This window comes from Dichomitus squalens (genome assembly GCF_000275845.1).
Source record: "Dichomitus squalens LYAD-421 SS1 unplaced genomic scaffold DICSQscaffold_79, whole genome shotgun sequence".
In the NCBI taxonomy this organism is placed as follows: domain Eukaryota; kingdom Fungi; phylum Basidiomycota; class Agaricomycetes; order Polyporales; family Polyporaceae; genus Dichomitus; species Dichomitus squalens.
Window position 1 is genome coordinate 79326 of NW_006766961.1, and position 15773 is coordinate 95098.

Sequence of the window (15773 nt, forward strand, 5' to 3'; positions counted from 1 at the left end):
AGAATTTTACATTTCATTTTTGAGGCCACGCAACAAGGCGGAGACAAGAAGTCGTTTCCGTAAACCACTGGTTCGCACGTTGGACGTATATGTCATCTACGCTCACCGGGTGGAGCCGAATCTATCGTCTAACCTATAGCGGCGGCGATTGAGTGCCCAGCGCTGGGGGGAAATGTGTCACAATGGAATATGTGGACACCTAGAAGCTAGCTCGAACCGCGTCAGCTGCAGGCACGGTGCGGAACTAGTGGGGAGCAATGTCAATCAGAGGCCACGGTTCGAACATATTACCAGTGCCGTTCACCCAAGACAGGCCAGACGATTCCAATGACCCGTTTAATCCGGAAGTCGTTCATGATGCATTGCGCTCGGCAGCGCCCGAATAAGTGGGGTTATGGCTCTCAAGAAATACACCTACGACGTGCGCTCTGACAGGGACTTGGTATGTGGACATTGACCTTCAGTCTTCGTTTCTACTTGCTCTCAGTTGCCTGCTTTGGGCTGAGTGACGACCTGTCGACTTCATGTGGCGCACGTCCACGAGACTCCTGGCCGGATACCCGCATACAAAGCATACGCGGAACTACCAGCATGGTCAACGCACTCGATCCTTTAGGCTCAATGCTGCGTGGTCCATGTCGTCAGAAGACACATAACCGCACGCATCGATCGAAGCCTTATAATCTCTCAGTAGCCTGATGGCGCGGGCATGTGCTGCTCACACGGACCGATCGATCACGCGTAGCGCTCCATGTCATACAACGGTGGTCCCGACTTCTGTCGGCACGAGTCTATTCGGTTGCCTAACAGAGTAATGCGAACTTCGGCCTGCAACAATAGCGACGAAGTTCCCCGGATGGGGGCGATTGGTCAGGTCATGGTTCTGAATCAGACGAAGTGGACCTCAGGGCGAGCGTCTACATGAGAGGCTCAGGTTGCGCCCTCTAGATGGAGTAGCTACAAAGCACTCAGAAAACGAGAGAAATATACTAAAAGCGCACAGAATGGGAACAACACATACTTGTATATAGAACGAGCGGCATGGAATGCATACTCCCCAAGCACTTGAGTCGACAGCTTTGGGCGCCTCGCCGCACATGTCTTGCGGGCGCTCGTACACACATTGGAGAACTCGGCGCATACTCTGCGTGGCGAGCATGACGAGTACGTGAAAGATAGCGAGACTGCAATCAGGTGTCCAATATGCGGTTACTACGGCTGCAGATTTGTTCCATTCGAAACTCCGCCATGTCTGCGTATGAACGCTCTTGTGCGGATCGGAGGGTCATCCGTATCCATCAAAAGTCGCGTGTGGAGACACAGGCGCGTGGACGACATGGTACCGTTCCGGAAACTGCAGCCCATTTCGAAGAAGAGATCGAGTTAGAGTTTAGAGAGACAGAACAGCTTCTAGGAGATAAGTAAAGGCAGCCAGCAAGGGCCAGGAACGAGATGTAGAGTCAAGAGAAGTTCGCCGAGGGAGCTGAGTGAACAGGATTCGTGATTGTCCAGGTTTATCGGTCATGAGATTTCTAAATAGTAGCCCGCAGGTCCAGCATCGTAGCAGTGGATAATAGAGCCCCTCCGTTGAGTGGGAATTGAGACAGAAAGAAGAAGAGAGTGCCAACTCGCACCGAACTCTTACCCCTTCGCCCTACGCACGCTTGAACGCCTGCCACCCACCCATCCCAAGTCAGCACAACGCCCCATCGCCAAAGGAAAACGAAGTACGTACCTCGTTGATCCTCCTCCCCCTCCAGCTCTTATCCAAGTAATGCCTCATCCGTCGTATATCTCCCCACATGAAGAGCGGGACGACGATGAGTATGACCGGGATTGCGATCTCCCAGAACAGGACGTCGCTGTTGTGATTCACGGACCACATAGGGGTGAAGTTCACGCCCTGCGCAAGCATACGACACAACGTCAGCACGCGGGAGACTGAACATGATCGAGTGGAAAGGAGATGGCGGCACGCACGAAGTACCCGGTGAGGAGCGTGAGCGGGAGGCAAATGATCGTCACCGTGGTCAGACGGCGCCTGGTCCAGGAGACATGTCAACAGAGTCCTGGCTATGCTGTGGGGATGTACACGCACATTACTTCGTTCATCTCGTATGACGCCATCTACAAACGTCAGGCCTTCACTCAGACTGTCCAAACACAACGCAGGATCGACGAGCAAGCAATGGGGGACTCACGTTGAACGTGTAATTCATCAGGTTCTCCGTAATGCCCGCGACCATATCCAAGCTCGTCAGGATATACTCCATATGGTCGCACACATCAGCCTGAACAAGGACGATGTCAATCAGCCTCATAACCCTACCACACACCTGGCTCCAGACTACGAACGAACAAACGCACCAAGTAGATCTTCGCCTTATGGCTCATGTACCCCCCCAACTGCGTCTTGTCATCCTCGTTATCCGGGTCCCTCAGAGCGAGCGCGCGGTCCGCGTCGTACCGCCTGAGCCCGTATATGAGCGTCTTGACCGGCTCGAGCGTTCGTTTATGCAGCACGAGGTCGCCCTGGAGTATATGCACTACGGCACAGCCGAACCGTCAGCGTCCCCGTGAGCCGCAGAGCGAATAGATCGAGCCGCGAGACGACTGACGTCTGCGGACGGTCTTCATGCTCGGCTTGAGCAGGACCTGCTCTTCCATCTCGAGGATCCGGCCTTGGTACTCCTCGACGACCTCCAGCGCCTGGTCGACGACTGGTGGGAGGAACGCAGACGTCAGCGTGATGCGCGTGCGCCGCATACAGCCCGACGAGAAGCGGACTGACCGAGGTCGAGCAACGACTGGACGAGCAACGCCGGGTCCGCGCTCGTCCGCACGACCGTGTCCCTCTGCCTCAACCGCTCCGCGATCGGCGACGTCAGCGCCAGCGTCGTGTCTATCCCCCACCCGTGCGTCGAGTCAGCAACGCCCTCGCCCGGCAAGACGGAGACGCACCGTTGTGTATCGACACGACCGTCCCGTCCCGCAGCAAGAAGATGCACATGGGGTGGATCTGCACGTCGACCCTGTCGCCCTTCTTCAGCTCGCCCACCAGCTTCTGGTACCGCGCCTTCTTGCTGCTGTCTCCTATCCGTATCCCTGCGGCTCCCATCGCCGCGAAGGGCCACTGCCCGGATGCGTTTGTCGGCGCGCGCGGGGAGCCCTCGACGTCGCGCGCTCCTGGCGGACGGGACCAAGGGAGGTCGATACTGGCCTTCTCTTTCATCCCTTCCGCCTTCGGGGCGCGGCGCAGGGAGGAGAAACCGGTCGCGCCCACGCTCCCGAACACCGTTCGCTCCTCTGCTTCGTCGGAGTCGTCGTTGGCCCGAGCGCTGGCAATCATGCGGCGCTTGAGGTCGGCCTCTTCCTCATCGTCCATTTGCGCCGGGGATTCTGAGCGGGGCATACTGGCGAACATGTCCGCGGGAGAGGTGTCCTCGGGGGTACGGTCATCTGAGAAGAAGGACGAGGATGCGGAGGAGGCGAGGGTGTGGACGAGGATGCGGACGAAGAGGTGTTGCGGGTAGTAGTCGGCCTTGGAACGCGGGTGGCCGCGCTGGTGGAGGACGTCCTCCAGCGCCAGCGGGTGCAGGTCTGCAAGTCACAGACACGTTCGGACGTCGCGTTAGCACTGAGCACCCAAGATCACCGCTGATGAACGCGGCGCACCGTACCTGAGCGCGAGCGCGCTGACGACGTCCCAGATCGATCCACCGCACACGCACTCACGGCTCCCGTACCCCGCTCGACCCGAGCTCGCTCCCCTCCCAGAAGAACTTGAGGAACTCGCCATTGTCCATTCGCGCGGACCTCGCACGCGTCGTCGAGCGGACGTTCTCCACCCCTGGCGGATGTGGCCCTACTTGAGGAACGCTGCGGAAGAGCCAAGGTGGACCTGCCGTAAAGCCCGCCATCGTCGCAGATTGTGGGTATTTCGCGGCCGTGCACGTCGACGTCGAGGCGAAACTAAGAGTAGTGCTCCAGGTAGTGACTACGGGATTTTCCCAAGCTCTTCTCGTTCGACGGATTGAGGCACGGGAGTACAGACTATGACCGGTCAGCGTACTGGCCGCCGTCTCTGTGGAGAGCAAGAATGTGAAGAGGAAGGAGAAGGCACAAGATCGTGGGAAGGTCGAGGGGTGGGGCTGCAAGTGCGTGTCTTTACACTTGAGTTGTGCTGACTCATCGAAATCCCCAGGCGCTGCATGTGAACGCTGGTGACATGTATCCTCTGCTATTTCGCTTTCGACCTCAACCCCGCCGTGGATATACGGTCGCAAAAAAACCATATATATATAGTCATTCTGCTTGACTGGCTTGACCAGAGACTTGCTAAGTCCTCATCACCGTCCTGTCCGCTGGGTCTGCCCGCTACTATCGAAGCGACTCGGATCTCACTCATCTGAGGTACCATCCGCATGTTTTCTTCACGAACGCCGCTCTGTCTGTTAGTAGCTGCAAGTACAGATGGAAGTTGATAAGGCTAAGCACAACAAGAGCTGTCTCATACTCTGCTCCACCCTCGGCACCCGAGTCGCTCACTTCATTCAGGCTCCCAGCCGTGCCACCCCTCGACACTGAGAATGCTCTCACCGAAACACAGGGACGTTTCCCGCTAATTACCCAGGCACGTGTAAAGAAACTCATCTGTCTTTTACTGCAAGTGATTAATTACGATTCAAAACGAAGGCCCTGAAGCTCAGCCTGAATGACTCTCGTCGACACAATTTGGCAAATCGGATTTTAACTCCCTGCATCTAGACTACACCATCGCATCCTCGGTATCTCCCAGTTCTACTATCAGAGGGACCCTACATCTACTTCCTTCCAAGGATACGGATGAGAATTGCACGGCTATCCTTCAGCGTCGGCCAAAAGAGGCTGCATCTCGAAGTGGGGTTTTCGGACGAGGAATCGCCTTGGCGCCTATCTCTGAGTTTACCACAATCCATCGTTTCGCATTCGAGTTCGAGGCTCATCAGTGTACAAACGAGGGATCCAAGACTATCGGTACATCGGCCACAATGCCATAGTAGCGGACGCATCAAACTTGTCTTCCCAAGCGCTCTCAGAATTGTCACCTGTCAAGCCAACGGGCACCGACCAGGCTACATGCCAGTGATTGAGACGGCGACTTCCTTTACCGGACTGAGAAGTCCATGGTTCAGCTGTGCCGCAGTGTTTGCCATTGCATGCAGGTTCTCTCCTATCTAAATGGCTGCAGTGCCATCTAATTGGCAGCATAAAGATGTCCTCGTGCTCTGGCAGAGGATGAGCAATGTTGCGGTGGATGGCATACCTGGCAATTCCAGCAAGCATCAATGTCGTGCCCCATTGGCGCAACTGAGAATCGCTTAGAACGCATGCTCACCTCGAATCACACACTGGCAGCCTGCACCACCGGTATCATCTCTCTCTCCAGCTGATGCGGATCCCGTGCTCTCCACCACCTCGTGAAACCCAGCGCGAGCGTCACAGACACTCTAGGTTTGAGCCGCTCGACCGAGCTCTGCGCGACCTCTGGTGAGGGGTTCGGGACCCGGCGCATGAATTCGGTAAGCCGCGTCGGCTCAACGCACACAAGTTATGTGGAGGATAAGATTACGTGTGCAGTTCAGGTTAGATTCGACAGCGACGTCTTTCTTTTTCTATACCTGCTCCCGGCGCTCCTTCCGCCAGGCCTGAGGTGGCAACTCACGCGCGGGAACGAGCCTGCTTCTCTCTCTCTCCGTCCCTGCTTCTTGCGCGCGGTTGCGAACCAGCTGCACACGTATTGCGCAGTGTAGTGCACCAGACCGGGCATGGACTTCACGCGTTTTGCGAGCATGGTGCGGGCGGGAACGTCTGGGGTCTGGGAGACTTTGTCGAAGTAAACTGTAATGTCGTGCGTAAGCGAGCGGTCAAACTAGCTACTGTAGACTGCACACAGCAACGCGAAAGATCATAGACGATGTACATTTGAGGGTACCCAATGCCCCCTGTGTGAGGGGACGCTTGTGCGGTGTCACTTTGTGAGTCACGCGTTCCGATTGCTTCGTCGGAGTCACGGTCTGCGTCGATGCTAGCGTGGTTTCAGCAGGCTGCGTCCACAAAGGAGGAGGCATAGGAAGTGGTTGAGCTTGGTAAAAACATAAAGGTTAATGAGATGCCCCTGCCATTTATGTAGGAGGGTGTGGGGGTCCCAACTGAGGATGAACGGGGAGCCGTTTGCGGCTAAGGCAGGCCTGAGGTTGGTGTTCGTGACAAGGACGGTAGAGGTGAGTGGAGACGTTCAGCGCACGGCGCCGAGTATCGACGTTGACGGAGAGTCGTTATTCATGAAGGAGTTACAAACGTATGATATGAGTAGTAGATGTAGGGAGAGATCATTCTCACCAGCGACGGGGGGTGAGGTCGATGAACGTTGCGAGGCCGAACAGGGCGGGCATACCCATAAACGGACTGGCCGACGCGCATCCGCATATGGGACAGATGACGTCACACCCCAGGTGCTCACAACCGTGACTCGCGCTCGCCGTCTCCGGTCTCGACGGTATCGACGTTCTCGACGGTCTCTACGGTCATCCGCCCATCTCATGAATTTGTACCCGCTATGTGACTTGGGGTCGCCTTCGGGCAATAGAACATGTAGTATTCTCGCTTGCTTTGCAGCCATCTGTCATCGACACGCTGACAACTCTTCCCCCGTCAGGTCTCCGAGTCGAGCCTGACGTTCGAGAGGTCTCGCCCCCGCGTACTCTATCCTCCTACCCCAGGCCATGAGGAAATTTACAAAGAAATGATACTGTACGAAGGCAGAGTCTTGAGGAGCTCTTGGGGGAAAGCTGTGGCGAACTCAACGGAACGAGTACTAGTTGCCGTACACTCCATCTCCAGCCGGTCACCATTTCCGTTCCCTCTGGCAGAGGGACTAAGCTCAGACGTCACACGCGGCTGCAAAACACTGTCGCAGGAAATTCGTCACCTTGATACTTGACAATACATCGAGTACTACTGGCGACTATGCGCAGAACGATCTGCAAAGCGGCCTGTCTCCACGGCCTTGAACTACCCCAGGGGTGAGAACCTGAGAAAATCATCAGCAAAAACGTCCAGATGAACTTACTCCAACAATTTGACCGGGGACGAGAACACAGGTGACAGCGAGATTCGGGACAGGGGCCGCCTATTAGGAATGCGGTGTTTTCCATGTTCCTCCACGAACTTCGCACGCATGTCCAGATGCTCAGCAATAATGCGAAAAGGGAAACCGATCGTACCTTCGACACCACCAACACGACTGAACCCTGGATGAATTTACACTGGTATACGGCATACGTAACCTCGTGACTGTCACCGGGACACATGAGACCACTTAGGGGATGATCCGTCGTCCGACAGTACATCCTCAGTTGCGCAAGGACATCAGTGCTGAAGAAGATACTTTTACATTGGGATACAGTCCCAAAATTGAGGCGAAGAGAAACTCATCATCGCCTACCTGCACACACACTAGAGTAGTAGACGTCTGAGACGGGCGGGACCGAAAAGAGGTTGTTGCCCTGAACCACTGATTCGCACGTTGGACGTACATGTCATCTACGCTCACCGTGTGATTCCACATCTATCACTTAACCTACAGTGGCGGCGATTGAGCGCCCAACACTGAAGAAGAGCGTGTCGCGAAGGCGAAAAAAGGTACCTAGAAGCCAGGTCGAACAATGTCAGCTGGGCGCACGGTGAAGAACTAGCAGTGGGGAGCGGGTTCGATCAGAGGTCATGCATCATGGTTCAGAGAATGACCTAGCAGAGACCAGACGACTCCAATTGATCCGTGTAACCCGGAATTCGCTCAGGACGGCGCTCGCCAGCCCCCAAATCATTCGGATGACGTCTTTCCAGAGATACGACTTGACTTCAACATGTGCTCTGATATGCAGACGGTGTCCTTCAAGCTCTGTGTCCACTCGCTTTCACTTGCCTGCCTTGGAGCGAGTGACGACAAGCGTATGGCATGTCCCATGAGAACCCTTTCCGGGCAATCACTTCGTGGACCAAGCGCACGCGGGATTACCTCCCTGTCTTCATGTGCACGCACCAATGGAAAAAGACGGCATAAGCCAACAGTATCCCAACGGGGCGGGCCTGTTCTGGTCATCCGACCAGTCTATCCGGAGTAGCGCTCGTTTTCTTTGACTGCAGTTGCTACGAGTCTATTCGGTTGCCGGCAATAGTGGACCTGCTATTGCGCGTCAACAGTACAAGTTCATTTCGCAGGTATGAGGATTATTGGAGGTCATGGCTTGCAAGAGACAAATATGGAGGTCAGGGCAAAAATTGACATGACATGACCGGCTTACTGTGCGACAGTGTCTTCTAGAGTCAGTAGTTGCGAACTTGCGAGTGAGAAGGGTTCATTGTAGTGAGCCTTAAGCCGTCCGAGTCGGACCACCTGGTTCCATACATAGGAGGTCTTTTTGGACGAGACTTCGATACAGCGCGACTCTTCCAAGCCGAAACATATTCCCGTCCTAGCGTGGTGGGCACTAATCGATATAATTATAGGTCTCGTCCTCCGTTATCCACAAATATTCTCCATATTAGACACCGCGAGCGTGCTTAGGAGATTCGAGTTGACTCGCCTCAGACTTACTCATGGACGAGAAACCCACGGGACCACGTATCGACTCTGCATATCAGAAATATGACATCGTCTGCCATCATCATCAAAGTTCTGTCACCCAAGCAGAAGAGGAGGATTCAACTCGTTGTACACCACGAGACATATATTTGGGTTTTCCTTCTCCTAGGGGAGATACTCATACTTTCGCATACTACAAAGGAATACTATCGATCGCAACCGAACCAAACAGCTTCACCACGATAGGGAGATTGAAGGCTGGTCTTCGAGCTCCCATATCGGTCTTGACCTGAAGCTCGTGTAATCAGAGTGGGATGGGCAAGCACAACTGAAACAAACGTGATGTCAGAATGTATCAATCTCAAGCGATTGAGGACCATAGCTACCCCGGTGGTGGCCGGCGGCTCAATGTCACACTGGAAGGTGAAACCAAGGACGGAGGGGCACGCCTCGCAGTCTACGTCATCGGTGCAAAGAAGAATCGGATTGCCGCATTGCGGCAAAGTTTGGCGAGCCTGGAGCTGCCCAGGAGCAGCGGCAGCCATGGCGGCTCTGATGTTCATCGCGCCGATGGCCATGACGAGATTGACAACGGCAATAGTGAAGCGCATGTTGGTGGACCTGTTCAGAGAGAGAGAGTTGTTAGAGCGACGACTACAGGGAGGCAATATGGAGAAACACTTACGGCAATGTGGTCGACGTGTGATGTTGCCAGTGCTCAGCGAGGACTTGCTGGGGAGTCCTTGGCTTACTGTCCTCTTTTATATGCAGTAGAGATGTCGTGTGTTCCATAAATGGTAGGTTCTCCTAGTGATAATTTCTGTAGTCATAATTAGTGGAATACGACGCATGCTTCCAGCCTTCAACGAATCGCATGAAAAGGACTAGCATCTAGACACATCGTCTGTGACACCATCCGAAACGGTGTCAAATAGAACTCGCGCGCTACCAGAAGACCTTCGGCCCTTCGACCGCCACCACAAACTCCAGAGGTGGTGTAGACCCCCTACGTACTCCAGATAGCGATAACACAGTCGATGAAGACACAAGATCCCAAAACCGGATATCTGACAGTCGCCAGTGATGCGGCCGCTCTCAATGTACATAAGCCTTCTGGTCCGTCCGTCTTCGATTGTGGTCTGAAGGATATGTTTACTTTTATACAGAGCAAAATGGAGGGTTGTGCATCATACCGAGTGAGCCGTTTATATGGGAAAAAATGCGTTCCAGTGTCGTACCGACTTTCCAGTCATCTGCATACAGATAGTAGGCGAGCATGTGCACCGATCTACCCAATTTGACCACCATGGTGCTTACCTAACGGTGAACAGGCGAGTGAGCGGTCTTGCTGAGCATGTATTTAGAATACATCCGAGTCGATAAAGCGTTACGCAACCGCACATCCGAAGGAAGTCTCCCATTTTGCGGGTGAAGGATTTTTTTCCAATACTCATCACACCATTGGCTACTAACTGACCGACTCCTTGCCCTAGAATGATAGTCAAAGAAAAGTGCATAAACAGCGTAAGGTAACACGAAGCCAGCCAACGGCGGCCAAACGATTGCCAGATACTCCATAGCACTCCGTACTCTATGAGAAGGGTGATGAGTGTATGGTCGACACAATGGATAACGTCTCTACTTGCATGGTCACATAGCTATCGCCCCTGATACTCTACCTCGATTAATTTTGAAGCGGTACAATAGGAGGTGATGGCTCAGATCCTGGTCTCAAGGCGGTAAGGCCATAGTGGGTATACGTAACCTTTTCACTTCCACAGGCCCAACGAAGCTCACCTGAGACCACCTGGGAGTAGCTGTTGTCAGGTAATGCTTACCGAGCTGCGCAAAGGACACGAACGTATTACGGCTAAGGGTGGGAGATCATGATACTATCGTCCAATGGTACTCAGCCAGCTGCGCAAGGGTGCCAGGATAAAAAATACTTCTAGGCTGGAGTACCACCCGGTGGCGAATGTCACATAGTTGCGTTCTTTGGCAGTGTATGGGGCGAAGAGAAACTCAGCGCCGTAGACTTGTAATTGCACGTGTACCCAAGAATACGCCACAAGAACAGGTGGGGCCGAAAGAGGGTGTTTCCCGAAACCACAGGTTGGCACAATGGATGTATATGTCACTTACGCTCGTCGGGTGGATCCGGATCTATCACATAACCTACTGTGGCGGCGATTGGGTGCCCAACACTGAAGAAGAGCGTGTCACGATAAGGAGAATAGGAACCTAGCAGGTGGGTTGAACAAGGTCAGCTGGGCGCATGGTGCGGAACTAGTGGGGAGCATTGTCCATCAGGGTCACGGTTCAGACAAACGACCGATTGGATTCACCTAGAAGAGAGACCAGACGACTCCAATGATTCATGGAATTCGGAATTCGCTCAGGATGGCGCTCGGCTGTCTTGGAGCAAGTGGCGACCTTTGAACTCGTGTGTGGGACGTCAAGGAGACTCCTGGCCGGACACCCGCTCCGTGTACCCAGCGCACGCGGAATCTTTTCCTCCCTGTCTCCACCAACATGGTCCGCGCGTACGATCTGTTAGGCTTATTGCTGAGTAGTCTACGAGTCCTCGACAGACATCTAATCAACCCTTTCAAATCTGCGACGCGCACGCACCAATCGAATCGGCCATATACTCTTGCGCCCAGTGGCGCGGAACTGTGCTGCTCACACAACAATCAATCACGCGTAGCGCTCGATGTCAAACAACGGTGGTCTTGAATGCTATCGGCAACAGTCTATTCGGTTGCCTGACTCAGTAGTGCGAACCTCGTCCTGCAACCATACCGGCGAAGATCATCGGATAAGGACAAATTTGCGTCACGGCTTGAACCAGACGAAGGAGCTCAGGTCAGACGTCAACGTGACCGGGTCAGGTTGCGACGGCGCCCTCTACCAGGAGCACGTCCAAAGCACTCAGAAAACGAGACACAGCCATACGGCGCACAGAATGGAAGCGCGACGTACTTTTCTCTAGAACGAGGGGCACGGAAAGCATGCTCCCCAGCTCTAGCCGACTGTCGTGCATACGCTCGTACACGCATAGGGAAGACACTCGGCGCGTATACTGCGCGGCAAGCATCGCGTGTATGGGAAAGATAGAGAGACTGCCACCAGGTGCCCAATGTGCGGTCGCTACGACTGCAGACGTGGTCTTTTGGGAACGCAATGCTGGTGTATTGATGCTGTTGTGCAAGTCAGCGTTTCATCCGTATCGACGAGACCAATCGTGTGTAGAGACTCTAGCATGTAGATAGCATGTGGACGAAATGACTTGCGGCGGCGAGCTGAAGACTGGTGCATCAAAACCAATGCAGATGAGCTGAATTCAAGTCGAACGCTGAGAAGATCCAGGAAGCCGCAGCCCATGTCAGAATAGAGGTCGAGAGAGCTTAGACGGACAGTATGTCTACGAGGATACCTCTCATAGGTAAGGGGAGCGGACAGCGAGGGCCAGGTATGAGACGAGAAGCCGAGTGGAGTTCGCCGAAGGAGCGGAGTGAAAGAGATAAATGACCACTGGGCTTGTTCGGTCATAAGGGTTCGCATAGGAGCCCGGAAGTCCGTGTTCGTAGCAATAAAAGTGTGAGCTCCCTCCCTCGAGTGAGATTTGGAACAGAGACAAGAAGAGCGCCCCCAATCGCACGGCGCTCTTATTACCGGTCTATGCACGATTATTACCGGTCTATGCACGTTTGAACGCCTGCCATCCACCCATCCCAAGTCAGCACAACGCCCCATCAGCAGGTGGAAGCAAGAGACAAACCTTGTTTATCCTCCTCCGCCTCCAGCTCTTATCCAAGTAATGCCTCATCCGTCGTATATCTCCCCACATGAAGAGCGGGACGACGATGAGTATGACCGGGATTGCGATCTCCCAGAACAGGAGGTCGCTGTTGTGGTTCACGGACCACATAGGGGTGAAGTTCATGCCCTGCGCAAGCATACGACATAACGTCAGCACGCGGGAGACTGAATATGATCGAGTGGAAAGGAAATGGCGGCACGCACGAAGTACCCGGTGAGGAGCGTGAGCGGGAGGCAAATGATCGTCACCGTGGTCAGACGGCGCCTGGTCCAGGAGACATGTCAACAGAGTCCTGGCTATGCTGTGATGTACACGCACATTACTTCGTTCATCTCGTATGACGCCATCTATAAACGTCAAGCCTTCACTCAGACTGTCCGAACACAACGCAGGATCGACAAGCAAGCAATGGGGGACTCACGTTGAACGTGTAATTCATCAGGTTCTCCGTAATGCCCGCGACCATATCCAAGCTCGCCAGAATGTACTCCATATGGTCGTACACATCAGCCTCAACAAGGTCGATGCCAATCAGCCACATTGCCCTCACACCCAGCTCCCTCCCGCGAACGAACGAACGCACCAAGTAGATCTTCGCCTTATGGCTCATGTACCCCCCCAACTGCGTCTTGTCATCCCCGTCGTCCGGGTCCCGCAGCGCGAGCGCGCGGTCCGCGTCGTACCGCCTGAGCCCGTATATGAGCGTCTTGACCGGCTCGAGCGTTCGTTTATGCAGCACGAGGTCGCCCTGGAGTATATGCACTACGGAACAGCCGAACCGTCAGCGTCCCCGTGAGTCGCAGAGCGAATTGGACCGCGATACGACTGACGTCTGCGGACGGTCTTCATGCTCGGCTTGAGCAGGACCTGCTCCTCGATCTCGAGGATCCGGCCTTGGTACTCCTCGACGACCTCCAGCGCCTGGTCGACGACTGGTGTGAGAAACATGCACGTTAGCGCGATCAGCGTGTGCCGCGCACAGCTGATAGACTCACCGAGGTCGAGCAGCGACTGGACGAGCAACGCTGGGTCCGCGCTCGTCCGCAACACCGTGTCCCGCTGCCTCAGCCGCTCTGCAATCGGCGCAGTCAGCGCCAGCGTCGTGTCTGTCCCCACCCGCGAGTCAAGTCAGCACCACCCTCCGAGTCGCCGGGGAGGACGTAGACGCACCGTTGTGAATCGACACGACCGTCCCGTCCCGGAGCAAGAACACGCACATCGGGTGGATCTGCACGTCCACCCGGTCGCCCTTCTTCAGCTCTCCCACCAGCTTCTGGTACCGCGCCTTCTTGCTGCTCTCCCCTATCCGTATCGCGGCGGGTGCCATCGCCGCGAAAGGCCACTGCCCGGGTGCGCGCGGGGAGCCCTCGGCGTCATGCGCCCTCGGACGACTCCAGGGGAGGCCAATGCCGGACATCTTCTCCTTCCTCCGCCTCGCCTTCGGGGAGCGGCGCAGGGTGGAAAACACGGACGCGCGGGCGCTCTCGAACACTGTCCGCTCGTCTGCTTCGTCGGAATCGTCGTTGACGGGGGCGCTGGCGCTCATGCGGCGCTTGAGGTCGGCCTCTTCCTCGTCGTCCATCTGTGCCGGGGATTCTGAGCGCGGCATACTGGCGAACATGTCCGCGGGAGAGGTGTCCTCGGGGGTACGGTCGTCTGAGAAGAAGGACGAGGATGCGGAGGAGGCAAGGGTGTGGACGAGGATGCGGACGAAGAGGTGTTGCGGGTAGTAGTCGGCCTTGGAACGCGGGTGGCCGCGCTGGTGGAGGACGTCCTCGACCGCGAGCGGGTGCAGGTCTGTACGCCGCAAACACGTTCGGGCGCCGCGTTCCCCTCAGCACTGAGCACGCAAAGTCATCGCGAACGAACGAAGGCGGCGCACCGTACTTGAGCGCAAGCGCGCTGATGACGTCCCAGCTGATGCCCCCGACGTCGATCCACCGCACCCGCACCCACGGCTCCCGTGCCCCGCTCGCCCCGCGCTCGCCCTCCTCCCCGAGGAACTTGAGGAACTCGCTATTGTCCATCCGCGCGGAGCCCACCCGCGTCGTCGAGTAGTCGTTCACCTCGATAGTGCACCGCTGGCGGATGTGGCCGTACTTGAGGAACGCGGCGGCCGAGCGCGGGTCTGCGCCTGGCTCCGCGCCGACGCCGCGTCGCGCGAGGAGGGAGGACATGGAGCGCATGGCAATGACCTTGCGGACGGCGGAGCGGAAACGGACAGTGGGGGTGAGGAAGATGGGCTGCTGCTGTTGCTGTTGCTGTTGTTGTGGGGTGGTGAGTGGGGCGGGGGTAGGGGATGTGTAGCTGTGTTTGAGCGGGTGGTGCTGTGGATACCTGTTCTCTGCAGATGCATTGGTATTGTCGTTACTGCGACGGGTAGCAGGGGGGCCGGCGTATGTTGGAGAGGTCGCGAGGCCTTCTTCGAGGTCGGGGGTGAGGGAGCGGCCGTCGGAGTCGCTGAAGCTGTTCTCGCGCGGCATGGCGGTAGAGGCTGTCTGTTGAAATAGTCGCAAGTCGCCTGTGTCGAGGTCAGTACGCAAGGAAGAGCAGAGAGGGGGAAAGAATGGAGGATGAGCAAGACAGGGTGGAGCGGGACAGACTCCTTGATGAGCGCGTAACTTACTATTCTTAGCCTCCGGTAGCTGCAATCTCTGCCTGCTCTGGATCGCTCGTTCTTTCCGAGGAAATACATTGAAGTCTGCACGAGTCGATGCTGCAAGTGGGGATAGGCAGCGCCCGGGTTAACCGAGGAGGCGCGCGTCAGAGCGCCCGGCCTTCGCTTATGCCTCGGGGCTCGAATTGCATGATAATCTACTATCGCGACCCCAGTGTTCGGACAGTCCCCAGTGTTCGGACAAACTGCCGTGGCTCCCTCACCTGCTGTCCGATAAAGCTATAAATTTGCACAATGATGCAACGTAGAGACTCAAGTCAGATAAAAAAATAATGGCGTGGATTGAGCGAGGTGTTGTTGCGATCTGTTAGCAGGAAGAGGTTCAGTAGATGAGCCATGTGCAATGTTGGTACTCGGTCCAGCTTCCTTGTCGAGCGCTCATCCCCGAAAAACTTTGGCACCGTTTCCTAGGAATCCTGTATATGATGCATATTTTTCCGAAGGTATTTGAGGTACAGAAGATGTGCAGTAGAATACCGGCCATCGAGCGTGACCTTGCGCCACAAGACGGTCCTTCATTGTCAATCTCCGCTCGAGCGCCTGTGCGCGCGAATCTGCACACTCGGGTCGGAGTCTTAACCGGCAGTTCTCGGCATATGTGACTTTTCGTGACCACTCCGCGGAGAAATGTCCGAACACTGGGGTCA

General features: G+C 55.5%; 2 protein-coding genes across 2 annotated transcripts; both read right to left on the reverse strand.

Annotated features, from left to right (window-relative positions):
- Nucleotides 1-1693: 1693 nt before the first annotated feature.
- On the reverse strand, nucleotides 1694-4089 carry DICSQDRAFT_113215 (uncharacterized protein; the record flags this gene model as incomplete). The annotated part of the gene is made up of 9 exons (XM_007370881.1): nucleotides 3676-4089; nucleotides 2962-3600; nucleotides 2792-2902; nucleotides 2619-2720; nucleotides 2368-2546; nucleotides 2202-2291; nucleotides 2099-2127; nucleotides 1981-2041; nucleotides 1694-1903 (listed from the first exon to the last, which is right to left on the reverse strand). Exons 1-9 carry the CDS (start codon nucleotides 3797-3799, stop codon nucleotides 1694-1696), a joined length of 1545 nt encoding a protein of 514 aa, XP_007370943.1. The 5' UTR covers nucleotides 3800-4089.
- Nucleotides 4090-12365: 8276 nt separating this feature from the next.
- DICSQDRAFT_71711 (uncharacterized protein) lies at nucleotides 12366-14932 on the reverse strand (the record flags this gene model as incomplete). The annotated part of the gene is made up of 9 exons (XM_007370882.1): nucleotides 12366-12575; nucleotides 12653-12713; nucleotides 12768-12796; nucleotides 12871-12960; nucleotides 13033-13211; nucleotides 13280-13381; nucleotides 13445-13555; nucleotides 13620-14246; nucleotides 14332-14932. The coding sequence occupies 9 exons, from the start codon at nucleotides 14930-14932 to the stop codon at nucleotides 12366-12368; spliced, it is 2010 nt and encodes a 669-aa protein (XP_007370944.1).
- Nucleotides 14933-15773: the final 841 nt, after the last annotated feature.